The sequence below is a fragment of the Natator depressus genome, chromosome 2 (genome assembly GCF_965152275.1).
Source record: "Natator depressus isolate rNatDep1 chromosome 2, rNatDep2.hap1, whole genome shotgun sequence".
Lineage (NCBI taxonomy): Eukaryota > Metazoa > Chordata > Testudines > Cheloniidae > Natator > Natator depressus.
Genome location: NC_134235.1, coordinates 248,411,944 through 248,425,592, shown reverse-complemented (window position 1 = coordinate 248,425,592; position 13,649 = coordinate 248,411,944). Strand labels below are relative to the sequence as shown.

The 13,649-nt window shown below is 37.5% G+C and overlaps 1 protein-coding gene across 2 annotated transcripts in view; it reads right to left on the bottom strand.

Annotated features, from left to right (window-relative positions):
* The window catches only part of KMT2C (lysine methyltransferase 2C), a 328,020-nt gene that overhangs the window by 11,477 nt on the left and 302,894 nt on the right, over positions 1 to 13,649 (bottom strand). For both annotated transcript variants that reach the window (XM_074946303.1, XM_074946304.1), the window contains exons 44-52: positions 9,643 to 9,855; positions 8,497 to 8,661; positions 7,303 to 7,444; positions 6,348 to 6,495; positions 4,569 to 4,747; positions 4,323 to 4,477; positions 3,873 to 4,125; positions 3,080 to 3,219; positions 1,931 to 2,038 (exon numbers count right to left, since the gene is read on the bottom strand). In XM_074946303.1, coding sequence (XP_074802404.1) covers positions 1,931 to 2,038; positions 3,080 to 3,219; positions 3,873 to 4,125; positions 4,323 to 4,477; positions 4,569 to 4,747; positions 6,348 to 6,495; positions 7,303 to 7,444; positions 8,497 to 8,661; positions 9,643 to 9,855 — 1,503 coding nt within the window. The remainder of the gene's footprint in view (positions 1 to 1,930; positions 2,039 to 3,079; positions 3,220 to 3,872; positions 4,126 to 4,322; positions 4,478 to 4,568; positions 4,748 to 6,347; positions 6,496 to 7,302; positions 7,445 to 8,496; positions 8,662 to 9,642; positions 9,856 to 13,649) is intronic.

The following is a 13,649-nucleotide window of genomic DNA, read 5'->3' as shown; positions in this document are numbered from 1 at the left end:
TACTGAACTAATTACTAGGGTAGAGAAAAAGGATCTGGACATACTGATAAACCCAATATTTATATTCTCCATCCAGTTTGTGGCAACAATAAAAAGGCAAATAGGGTGCTGGCTTATACCGAGGAGAGCATGTTATAGAGTAAGTCTATAGATACTATGCAAACACACTATAGAGCACTGATTAAAAGACATTTGAAGTACAGTATCCAGTTTCATCCACCTTTTTTGAAAAAAGAACTGGAAAAAGAATAAGCATTAGGCCAACTAAACCGATAAGTGATCTGAAGGAGCTTAACCTTGAAGCAAATGCTTAAGTCTTGAGAGAAGACAATTTTACCATGACGTGACTGAAGCTCTATAAATGTTTTAATTAAAGTTATTGTCAAATTAATCTAAATAATCTATTTTAGGGTGTTGAATAAAAAATAATTTGGGGATACATTGAAAATGTACATTAAAAAAGGAACACATGCCCAAAGAATTTAAGAAGATATTCTTTTAGGGAGTGTGCTAAAGACTTGAATAAACTTCTATTTGAAGAGGTGGAGTCAGCAAAACCTAGATAACTATGGAATTTAATAAATTAAAGGATTATTTAGTCAGTTCTATGCTTGAGACTGTGTTTTTGTGGGTCAGGAGGGAATTTTTTTCTGATTATAGTTTCTCCCCACAAGACTGACTACAGGGATTTTTTTTTTTTTTTAAATGAGTGGTTTTGTCTTCCTTGGGGTGTTGGGGGGAGTGAGTAAAGATCTCCAACTACCTGGTTTATTCAAGGAAAAGTACACTGAAATTAAAGTTAAACTGTACTTTTCTACTCTTCACATCCAAGAGTTAGGGGTCTGATCCAACTCCGATTGAAGTCAATGGAAAAACTCATTTATTTCAATGGAGTTAGATCACATCCTTCTTGTTGTAAGATTTTTCTTGCAAAGCGTATTATCATTACTTTAATTTAAGATTTTTAAGCCCTAACAGTGTGCTTGGTGATGTACTGATATATATCTGCAGCAAGGGACCTCATCCACAAGCATCTTGTTTTCTTCCCTCCAAACTAAATAGAATAGGACAAGACAAGGAAGTCTGTCTCCTGAGAGGTGCTGCGCTGCTCCTATAAGCTGCTGTGTACCCTTACTAGGGTCCACGAACAGAAAACGGATTCTTTTCGCTGTTTACAACAGGGGAGACTGAGTGGATGAAATTCGGTTCCAACTACATGTTCTTGTCATCCTGGAATACACATATGAAAAACTCCTGGCATGATCACATTTTCAACCAAGCATGTTTCTTAAAACACTGTGTAAAATGGCTAGTTCAGTAATTATAAACTACTTGTTTCTTTCACTGTCATTCACCACAGTCTTCATCAATTAATATTTTGGTAATTATTTCTTTAAAATAGCCATTGCGGCCAAATGAAAAGACAGTGGAGATTATTATACTTCCTACCTTTTGTGTCAAGAAAGTAAAGTGTTCCTGCAATCTCCCTGTTCAGTTATTATTTGTACAGTTGCTAATGATTTCTTACTGCGCATAAAGCAAATGAAAATGCAGAAAATAAAGGAATACACTTAAGGCTTGATGCAATGTTCATCAACTCAACAGAAAGCCTCCCACTGATTTCAATGAGAGTCAGAGATTCGGCCATAAAGCTCTGTCAGGAAAAGACTGCTAATGCTCTGCCATGCATTTCTCCTAGGTTTAATTTTCTGTAAATATGGATTTTGATTTTTATTCCTGATCATTTGCTGCTTCAGAATTTCAATATCCTACTGTAGCACGGACTCACACTTAAACGCCATTAAAACATAACAGTTTATGGTATTATAAATACTAAGTATGCCAAGAACCCTTGGCCCAAGATCTTTACTTAGGAAATTTTTCTATTTTATTAGAGAAGTAGCAGCAATAATTGCTAATTGGTACTTACCTTGCTCTCTGAGTTTTTTGCTTGCACAGCTGCTGAATAAAGAACAAAGCAGTTGTTGCTACAGAAGACAACATCCTTTTCCACTCTATCAGAGATCTCTCGGGAACCCTGGGAATCAAAGCCAAAGATTGTTATGAGCCCATTCAAGGGACTAGAATTGACACTATTGTAATACAAATATAAACTATGGAAATTTAAAGTTAAAACCACCAGTGGCCTTACTCTTCAGCATCTTATGCCACCAACAGACGTGCATTAGAATCAATGCAAAGAATTCTCTATTGTATGCTCATCTGAATTTTACTTAAGACAGTATTTCTATACGGCATTTTTCTTTTATCTTTGAACCACAGAAGCTCTTCCTGTTTCAGGCTGGTCAAAGATAGATCACACAACTTTATCATCAAGTGGTGATCTGTAAAATGTAGCTGTGGATTCAGGCCCAGATTTTTTAATGTATTTAGATGCCTAACTCCCACTGAAGTCAATGGGAGTTAGGTACCTAAATTCTGTGAAAAATCTGATCCGTGGTGTTTTGCATGTGTGTTCATACACTTTATGTATAGCTTTAACTATAAAGCTCTATTACATAGCAATCATATGATTTCATTATTTAGATAAATGGTGATGGTATTTTTGTTGCAGGTCAGATGCATCCTTTTCCAGAATTCATACTGGTGCAAATATTTTAATATTTGCATACTGGAATGGAGATCCAGCAGGGACATTTGGTTGCATACAGGAATGGAGATCCAGGAGGGACATTTGTTTTTTTCCCCCTTACCACAAGAAAGAAACAGCAGAAAATATACAAAAACAAGATTTAAATGTGATTAACTCCCTTCTGCTTGAAAATATAAAGTATTATTACTCTGCAATGGTTTCAGAATCACTCTCCCAATAGTGGCAGATAACAGCCCAAAGTTAGTACCGTGGAAAGAGAGCTCTGCTGAATTTTTTAAGTCCCTTAAAAATGATATATCATGGTAGCAACATTTAAATAGCTGTCCCACATTATACACTGGAACCTATTTAAGTAAACTGACTGAAATATTCATATAAGCAGTATTTCTGAAATTGTTTGCTGGTTTAATTTGCTGACAGAAAATTATGATAAAAAAAACTAAATATCACTTTCCATGACAGTACCTGTTTAAGGAAAGACAGATCTTTGAAAGATTTCCGCACTCCACTACCAAGAACTACCACTTTACAATGAGAACACCACTGAGGTCTCAGTGCTGAGCCTTCTGCAATATTTTGATTGTGATCTTTATAACCGGCTAGACCTAAAAAATCCAGACAAATCTGTTAGAAAATACCATCAAGACACTCCTGAATGAGGTGTGTGTTGAAGTGGCAGTAATCTTCGGCAGGTTAATAGTGGGACTCCATCCTCCTAGACAGAGTGTTAGGCAAGCTTTAAGATAAATACAGATGGGGAGTTTTTTCTTAAATCAGACACAAATCTTTTGTAGTTCTGGTTTGAATAATAAGGCAAAGAGAGATTATATGAGATGAATAAATAAATCAGAATAAAATAGGAGTATTAATATATTTAAATTTCTATGTACAAATTTTCCAATGGAGGAATAATCTCCCAAAGTGGTGAAAGACACACCATTAGAGTAATTTAAAATTAGACAGGACAGAAAACCTGAGAATACCATGTACTGTTGGAAACAATCCCACACTGGCAGCGAGATGGACAAGATAATATCACAGGTGTTTTCTATCTTTGATTTCCATTAGTCTCTGAGAACATCAGGAACCTAGTGCACAGGTACATGTGCGCTGCTTGTATAAGAGACAGTATTATTAAAAACAAGACTCAACTAGTTAAGTCTAGAGTTTGAGTTTATAGGGCTGAAAATTCTCCAACGCCAACATGATTAAAAATGCAAAACTAATAATTACAAGAACTAGATATAAACTAACTCACCGTTGCTGTTTGGAGGAAATGGCATATTAGATTGCTTCAGTCCATAAGACCCTATTAGTCTGGTAGGGCCCATGGATCCTGCTGGAGGACCATGAAGTAATAAGTGCTGTCTGTATTCCATAGCCGGATTCATTCTGTGACTGTTTAACATTCCCATAGAGGATGGAACATCTGGGGCATTACTAACTTCATAACTGTTGGGAATTCTGACGTGCAGAAGATTGGAAAATGCAGCCACAATGCTACTAATATTCTAAAACAACAAAAATAAATCTCTGTTTTTATCAACTACAGGAAGTAAACTAAGGATATCAATTACCAGATTACAAGAGCTGCCATACTATAGTAGCCCACATTCACATTAAACTGAATAGTTATTATTTATATAATATGCTACATAAACACCATGCTAGAGTTCACATATAAATCATTGAAGTTTATTTCCCTTACCTCTGCAGCTGTGGGATGTAAAGTGATTGCTACAGATATAAGGCCAGATTTCAGACCATTTTGGGATGGCCCATGCTGAGAGCCAAAGAAGCCAGAACTAGGTAAAGTTCCTGAACTATGTTCTGATTTTACATAGTTCCTTTTTGCTTCTGAACCTTAAAATGAAATAAAATATATATGAGGTAAGCTGTATGATTTTGAATGGATAGAAACGAGCAATAAGTACATAACCCATATTACTCTTACCTTTTCCAGTACTGCTGGGTAGGATTGGAATGATAGGGGATGGTACAGGCTCTGGGTTCTCTTCCTTTACCAGAGACAAATCTGGATACCTACTTACTTCCATTCCCACAACGCTTTCAGGAGAGGAAGAGGGAACAAAGCTGTCAGGAGTGTCCCGCTCATCACAGTGATCTTGAACCCTGGAAGAAAAAACAAACTACATCTTTTGAAAATGCCTTGTACAAAAATTAAGTGAAGGTAGTGGGTGAATTTTTGGTTGCTGGCAACAATTTTTGTGGCATCCCAACTTACTTCAAGATAAAATTAGCCCTTTGGGAAAAACAGACAACAAAACTGTGATGTTAATCAAGCTATGCCCCATAGAACTGTCCTACCCAATAGTTCACCAACCAATACACTTCATCTGTGTTTGCTGGATATTGGATATTCTCATTCTTACCTGATACAGTTGTACTTCCTCTGCAGTAACTTATTCATCTCATGAACATGAAAATCAGTGACAAACAGAACTAAACCTAAGGAGTACTTGTGGCACCTTAGAGACTAACCAATTTATTTGAGCATGAGCTTTCGTGAGCTACAGCTCACTTCATCGGATTTAGTTCTGAAACCAGAACTAAACCTGTCTATTAACACCAGACTTGTTTTTGATTATCTTCTTCCCTCCCAAACTAAAGGCAACAATGATCTAGAGTCTGAGATACTTTTAACTTGGCAGATTTGCTGTGGATGATAGATGTAGACGATAAAGCCACTATTCTGCTCTTGAACATCTAGTAGATGCTAGATAGCCCATTCTTCACAGGTGCAACATGAGGAAGGATTTCACAAGGTTCGATGGCCACACACTTGGGTGCACAATGCTTGAGCTTATCATACATTTAAACTTCTAGAACGTGTTCAAAATACATGTCATATTGAATGGCCCACAGCCTTCCCCTACTGGATTTATAAAATCCATCCACCCATGCATCCACCATGGCTTGCATAACCATAGTGCCATAAATCTTTAATCTGCACTCGTCCTCAAGCACTCCTGTAAGGCAGGTAAGTACTATTATCCCCATTACAAAGATGGGGATGTGACGCAAAGACAGATTAAGTGATTTCTCCAAGGTCACACAAAGTCTGTGGTGGAGCGGGGAACTGAATCCAGGTGTCCCAAGTCACAGGCTAGTGAACTAATCACTGGACCATCCTCTCTCATACATCCAACAGCTGTAGTGCCTCAAACTTGTTATGCTTCCAATAAGCTTGAGAAAGAGAGGGAGCGAAGTCTTTGTAGAGAGTCCTGCTGTGCACCATGGAGCACCTCTCCACAGCGATTCAGTCTGTGCCTACAAGGCAGGGGAGTTTTTGGGGGTAGCGTGTGGACATGAACAGTGGGATTTATGACTTTGTGGATCCACTGCCCAAAACAACCCTGTGTAGCCATTGATATTAATACAACTGTTGTGCCGCTCGAGAACCTGATTAGTTTCTGTAACTTGTTTCCATTTTTGGTAGAGCAAAATAATGAATATTTGACAGCTGAATAAGACATACAGTCTAGCAACAGCAAAAGTCTTCCTTTTAGTGGCACAAAAATCTCAGACAGGGAATACTGAGAGATACCTAGTACAAATAATGCCATTTTCTTCTCATCCTGGTGTGGTTGGGGGAGGGTGCATTCCCTTCTCTAACCCCCCTATGGATCTCCAGTTTACTTGGGCTTGCACAGGGTGGAAGGATCTGGGCCAAAACAAGTAAACTTAATATTTTGGGGGAAAAAAAACCTACCTTAATTCTTCCTGATTGTTATGAGGTGGTGTTGGAAGTGAAGCAGGAACATCCACAGTTTTAGGGCCCTGAGCCATAGCTCTTGCTAACAAATCATCCTGTGGTCTGAAAGGTAACTGGAACTGTTTTGGCCCAAGCGCTTTGGTAACTGAAACAAAAACACAGCGCAATCAAGCATGCATATGTCTCTCTCTACCTACTGATACACGTTTTAAGAGGGTGCTGGCTGCACTCTAATACAATTAAGGCTGTACACCAGTTTTTAACTCTATTTTCAGTCACTCATAACTCAAAATGTTTCACTTTTCATGTTTCAATTGTTTATGGATGGTTTCTGTGTGTAGGTAAAACTTTTGAAAAATTGGAGCCTTAATGGTTCTGCGATTTTTGACTTCAAGGAAAGAAAAATATATTTTTCCCCATTATAAAAAACCTTTAAGCCTTCCCCCCGCCTTCCTCTTTTGCAGCACCCAGTGGCTGAAATTTGAAAGATAGATTTTGTTATGAAAAATCCTCAGGAGGGCAATGCAAAGTCTTATTGATAGAAAACTGATTTTGATTCGACCAAGTTACGAGCATTTGAAAATGTTTACTAAGCATGTTCAAAGTTTGCTGAGTTGCACAACTATGGAAGGCTGCTCTGTGAAAGCACATGCAGCTAAGAAAGCTTTAAAACGGTCTTGTAATCTACATTATGCATGCAACTTTCCCTTTGTTTTTTCCTGACTTTTGAGTGTTTAACTGTGCACTGACAGTGCTCTCAGCATAGTTTTTGTATGGAATATGCATAATTACACATGTTGGATAGAATCAATTACAACCTTCCAGACAGAGGAGTCTCATGTTCATTTGTATACAATAAAGTCAAACTGCATCGAATAAGGCACAGTGCGCATTTCATACTTCAGTACCAGCACGATACCTCTTTTAAAGAGGCAACACACTAAAAGCTTACCATCATGTCCGCCCAGCATTCCAGCCTTTCCAGAAAGTTCCTCAGTAGTTGCAAATCCATTCACCATCTTTTGACAAGCCACTGGAGGTGGTGTCGGAGGGAGAGAGGCTGGGGGTGTCGGAGGATTACTCAGATTATTCTGCTGCATGAGACCAAAGGATTTTAAAATTAGCTTTTAACAGGTAAATACAACACAGAGGCACACTTCCAGTAAGAGTAAATACTTGTAGGTTTTAAACATACAGAGGCAGCGCTGAATACATAAAAATTAATATTTGCTTCCCAAATACACAGGAAAATAGATGAACACACCTGCTACAAAACTACCTAGTATACAAAGACACAACACACATTATAGTGTCTGGCACGAATTTAATGATATTATTGTAGGGAAGGGGTAGATTCCTAAACCACTTAGACATAACTCTTAAACATTCTGAGAGTTATGTCTAAGGAAAAACTGAGTGAAGACTCAAGGATTTGGCCTTTCTGGAGCAGTGTCTACAGACATTAAACTTCATTACTGGTTTCCAAGTTCACCAGCTGCCCTTGCTGGGCCAGATTCTTAGCTCAGTAACTCTGGTGTAAAACTGGAATAGTTCAGATGGTCTTCAGAGTGTCATTCCAGTTTTATGCTAGAGTAACTGTGTGCCAAAGCTGGTCCTCTGTCTGTTGACATTCTTCCTATTCTCTCAATATTGTCTTTCAGCCCTCCAAGAGCCTAAGTTTTAAATTCTGTGGGCTATTAGACCTGCAATAAACAGATTATTTTGTTCACAGTTTTTAAGTCCTTAATCAGGGACTAGTGGACAAATGATGAAGGTCTATTTCCCAACTAATTCTCATTAAGAAATGCTTTGCTGCTCTCAGTGACTTTGTAAAGTACTGGATATTCAGCCTTTTCTGCTCCAGAAAGCCTTAATTACAATTTTCACCACTTAGCATCAGTTTGCAAATGCAGTGCTTGTATTTTTTAAATTTGTTTACAACATGGTTTCTATTATTTGATTCCATGTTTCGTAGAGCAAAACAACAAATACTTCACAGTTGAATGCAATATACAGTCTAGCAATAGCAAATGTCTCTTTTTAGCTGCGCAGGAGAGACTCCTAAGAGATAGTTAATGCAAATAATCCCCTTTACCTTGTTTTTTTATGGAGAACAGACATGGGAAATCTAGATGGAAAAACATACCTTGTAGATCAGTTGGGAATAGTAATCAGAAACCCCATCAAGAGTAGCACTACCAAAACTTCCCATAAGTCGATTTCCACCATTTAGCTGGCCACTGCCATAAGGGAGAAAATGTGCAAAGCTCACTCCAATTATTGGTTCCATTAGAGGTAGCAGAGAGAGTTGCTATAGAGAAAAATGGATAGAGATGAATACACCAAATAAAATAAAAGATGCTAACTGGACAGAAAAGTTTCCAGAGTAATATCAGTAGAGTGGTTACCACTAAAAAGTCATATAGCCTCTGAAATACATCAGTATTTCCTTATACTTATTAGAACAGGAAATAAGGTTGCAATTTGGCAAAGGATTTCTGCTCATGCTTAATTTTAAATACATCCTTAAGTCCCATTGACTTCAATCAGAATTAAGTACATATAATAGGTTAGCTTTAACTTTAAGCATGTACCCAAGTGCTTTGGTGAATTGGAGCAAAATCTCAGATAACACTGTATGTTAAATATTGACTTTTAAATGCCAACCACTATACACAAGCAGAGGAAAATTGGTTTGCATGTTTTGTTAAGCATAGCCTTCCCCGTGCTGCAGTTTCCCCATCTGTGAGATGGGGATGATACCAACCTTCTTTGTAAAGCGCTTTGAGATCTATGGATGAAAATTGCTACAGAAGAGTTAGGTCTTATTATTACAATAAGAAAGTTCACATATTTAAAGTCAAGGTGGGGGGAGGGTTTTAATATCGGGGTAATGTGACATTCACATCATAAAATGCTCAAAACTAGAACTGTTAAGAAAATTTCCAAGGGAATGTTGTTCCAGTGGGAAAGCACTGATTCATCAAAATCAAAACAATTCTCAGGGCTTGTGGGCTCCTGGCCTGGCAGAATTTCATTTTGAAATTATTGAAAAGAAACATTTTGATTTTTTGAAACAATTTTTTTCAGATTTTATGGATAATTTTGAAATTTGTGGGTTTTGTTCTAAATTGGAATGAAAAAAATGTAAAAATCCTCCATGAATTGGAATTGCTATTCTCTACCCAGATCGACTCCAAACTCAGCATAATTGTAAATTTCTTTTTTACCCACTCTGAATCCATTCTCTTAAAGCTACTCCTGATGGACTGGACATTCTCTAAACACTCACCTGTTTTAGTTGGAGAAATGTATCTGTGTTCGGATAAAGAGCCTGTTTTTCCTCCTCTTCTTTTTTTCTTTTCTTAGACCGAGGAGCTGCCTTCTCTCCAGTCCTCTGAGTTCGTTTATTTCGTTGTTTCTTTATTTCATGTCCTACATCTGTTCTCTGAAGCTGGCTGTTCCCACATCCAAATGCACCTTGCATTTGATTCCCCACAGTTGGCTGATGGAAAAAGGAAAGTTAAGCAACATGGGATGCATTTGTTCAGGTCCATGTTAATTTCACATTATTTTTATAATAAGTTTTGTTGTATATTTCTAATAACGATGATTAAAGAAAATATCTGACACTTGAAAGTTTAATCCCCAAATTTCCTGTGCACTATACTAAGTGACACAGTACATCTGACAGAAGACAACATCCTGTAGTTTATACTTTGTTCACTTTTCCACCACACTGACAATTGTAACTGCTGTTTTTGAGTCCACAATACAATATATGAACTATCATTAACTCCATTGATGCCTGCAAACGTCCTTAAAAATTATAGACCAGAAGCGTCTTCTGAATGTTTGCTAAAACTTATACCCTTAATTAGGGGTATTCACTAGGGCATAATAAAAGAAGAACTGGCTTCAGGAACAATTCACAAAGGTTCACTTAATGTAAATATATTCTGAGACAAATGTTGATTTATGGCTAAAACTAACAATTTTGCTTTGTACTGAGAGTACAAAAAAATAGTTTCACGACAATACTTTTAATGCAATTCTTCATATAAAGAGATAACTGTGTAAAACAATTCGCATAGGATTTAATGGTGCAAGTGACAGGGTGAAGTAAAAAGAAAGACTAAAATATTCAGTATTTCAATTATTGATCTAACCTGCTGTAATCATACTTTACATCACGGAAACCCCAAATCACTCCCTCAGTATACCTTTTAATGATGGATTCCTAACATCTGTTTATACTACCAACCCCTCACCACCCACTTCCAGTTATTTTTATCAGATTTCATTCACTCCGAGCTGACTTTATTTTACTTCCAGGCTGTGTTAAGATTTCATGGAGTCACAACACAATTTGAGGGGAAAACTAGGACGACAACAAAAAAACAGACATGCTAACAATAAAGTGATTGGGGTGAGCAGATCCTGCTTTCCCTCCCAACAGTTTTCCTACCTCTACCCTTTTTTAATAATTAAATTATCCAACAGCCATTAACATGATGATACAGTTTCCGCCCCATACTAGTAAAACTATTAGCTATAGAAATGTTACTGAGAAATAGAATTGCCTCAGCTAGACTGCAGGCATACCATATGTTCTCTGATGCATAATTGTAGATTTTCCCAAGTTATACATTTCCCTGCATTCTGCTCGAGTCTTGCATGTCTGATTTCCATAACTATGTGAGTATCTGTACTCTGATTGGCTGACAGCCAATTTTAGCCAGAGTACAGGAATTTCCATATTAATTGTACAATTATTTCTCAATCATACTATGAATATGCAAATATCTCTTCTCTGATTGGCTATAATAATCCTTCTGCTCTGATTGGTTCTTGTATTCAAATTTTTTAACTTCTTTGCCAACTGCAAAGACAGTTGCCTCAGCTTCTGACTACTCTTCAACTAAACCAGAAAAACTACAAAAATTACTTAAAAGTAGAAAAAAATTACCAAAAGGCAAAGAAAATAGAGCTGGAAAACTGATGAAGGGGAACACCTTTTGATTCTTGTCTCTTCCTGTCATACGTGTGTTTATATACATAATTTAAAAAATTTATCAGAAGTACCCAGCCTCTGTCAATTCACTTTGTAACACAATGTAAACCAATAAATATCAAAGTTACTGTAGAGAGATGAGCTTTGCTCACTAATAATCAGGGCGAGGAAATGGGATGGTATCGAATTAACACAGCAGTTACTATTAAAAAGTCAGCAGTTATCAAAGCCCTTTCTCCAAGATACAGCAGTTAATTCCTGCGCCAAATATAAGGAAATACTGCCGTATTGCAGAGAGAGTGGCAACTGTCGGTAAAGACAACATTTTTTAAAAGATTTTTTTTTAATAGACGGCACTGTAAGACAGAGAAAGTGAGGAGGGAGAGAAGGTGGATGACTAGAGTGGAAAAGGAAGGCCCAAAAGGATTTATATATATTCAGGCAATTAACCTTTCATGAGAAATAGGAAAATTATTTTTTACCTTTACTGAAATTAAAATTTGAATGTTACATTTAAAATGTACAATACTAAAAGTCTGAGATTGCATTCTAGTAATTAGGCAATATCACTATCCTGGGCTAATAAACCCTAATGCCAGTATTGTCTTCTGAGTTTACTTGCTATAAACACCTTAGCTGTCAGCCTTGTCATTCATTCAGCAGATGTGCTTACTTATCTGACAAAAAGGGAACACTCTAAATAATAAACATTATTATTTGCAGAGCTGCCCAGAGGTCTCAAACTGGATTAGGGTACCATTGGGCTAGGTGCTGTACAAATGTAGGGAAAAGATAGTCCCTGACTTGAAGGGTTTGCAAGTTAAGGTCCAAATCTGCAGGCTCATACACATGAGCAGGCTCCTTGTCTGTGCAGAGCTGCACTGAAGCTGCACCTGGGCCTAATTTAAGATAGGAAACAAGTGGATGTTACAGACAAATGAAAAGACCATGGGGATACACGCACAATTAGGAGGTTTGGAATACTTTTTTCCCTCTCCTATATTGCCAGATCTTTTGAGTAGGAATCTTTAGAAAATGGTCAAAAAGTGAAGGTAGTTGATGCTTGGAACATTGAGTACAGGAGCCACAGTACAAAAGAAATGTACTGATATATAGTTCTGCTGACATGAAAAAAACAGAATTTAAACCCCAGCATTACTCTTGGTAAACATTAGAAATGTGCCAGTTTTAAAATAATGATTGTCTATAGAAAAAAATTAACCTTTGTATTATTTTTAGGGATATTCATTTGTGAACAGGCTGAACTATTGTATTATATTAAAAATGAGTCCTTCTGAAGTGGCCAATTTACTTAGGGGCAGATTGTGGCCTGTTCTGTGTGCAAGTGAGTTGGGAGAGTGTGCGGATAAGGTGCCCTTACTCCCTTGCACCTGTGCTACCTCTGCAGAGTTAAGGACAATAAGGAGGAGTCTCTTAAGAATACTAGAAATAAAGGGAATCCTAACAATGGTACTCGTCCATTACTAGATGGAAATGGTAGAATTATCAGTAATAATACAGAAGAGGCAGAGTGTTCAATAAATATTGCTGTTCTATATTTGGGGACTCAGGGGCCCTGAAAAGGACTTGGGGGCCGTGGTGGATAACCAGCTGAACATGGGCTCCCACTGCAATGCTGTGGCCAAAAGGGTAATGCCATCCTTGGATGCATAAATAGGGGAATCTCAAGTAGGATTAGAGAGATTATTTTCCTCTGTATTTGGCACTGGTGGAACTGCTGCTGGAATACAGTGTCCAGTTCCGTTGTTCACAATTCAAGAAGGATACTGATAAGTTGGAGAGGGTTCAGAGAAGAGACATGAGAATGATTAAAGGATTAGAAAACCTGTCTTACAGTGACAGACTCAAGGAGCTCAATCAATTTAGTTTAACAAAGAGAAGATCAAGAAGTAACTTGATTACAATCTGTAACTACCTACATGGGAACAAATAATTAATAATGGGCGCTTCAGTCTAGCGGAGAAAGGTATAACATGATCCAATGGCTGGAAGTTGAAGATAGACAAATTCAGATTGGAAATAAGCGTATATTTTTAACTGGGAAAGTAATTAACCATCAGAACAACTTACCAAGAGTCATGGTGGATTCTCCATCACTGACAATTTTTAAATCAAGGCTGGATATTTTTCCAAAAGCTCTGCTCTAGGAATTATTTTGGGGCAGTTCTAGGCCTGTGTTATATAGGAGGTCAGACTAGGTGATCACAATGGACCATTCTGGCCTTGGAATCTGTGAGCTGCTAACGTCCCACCCTTGCTCAGCT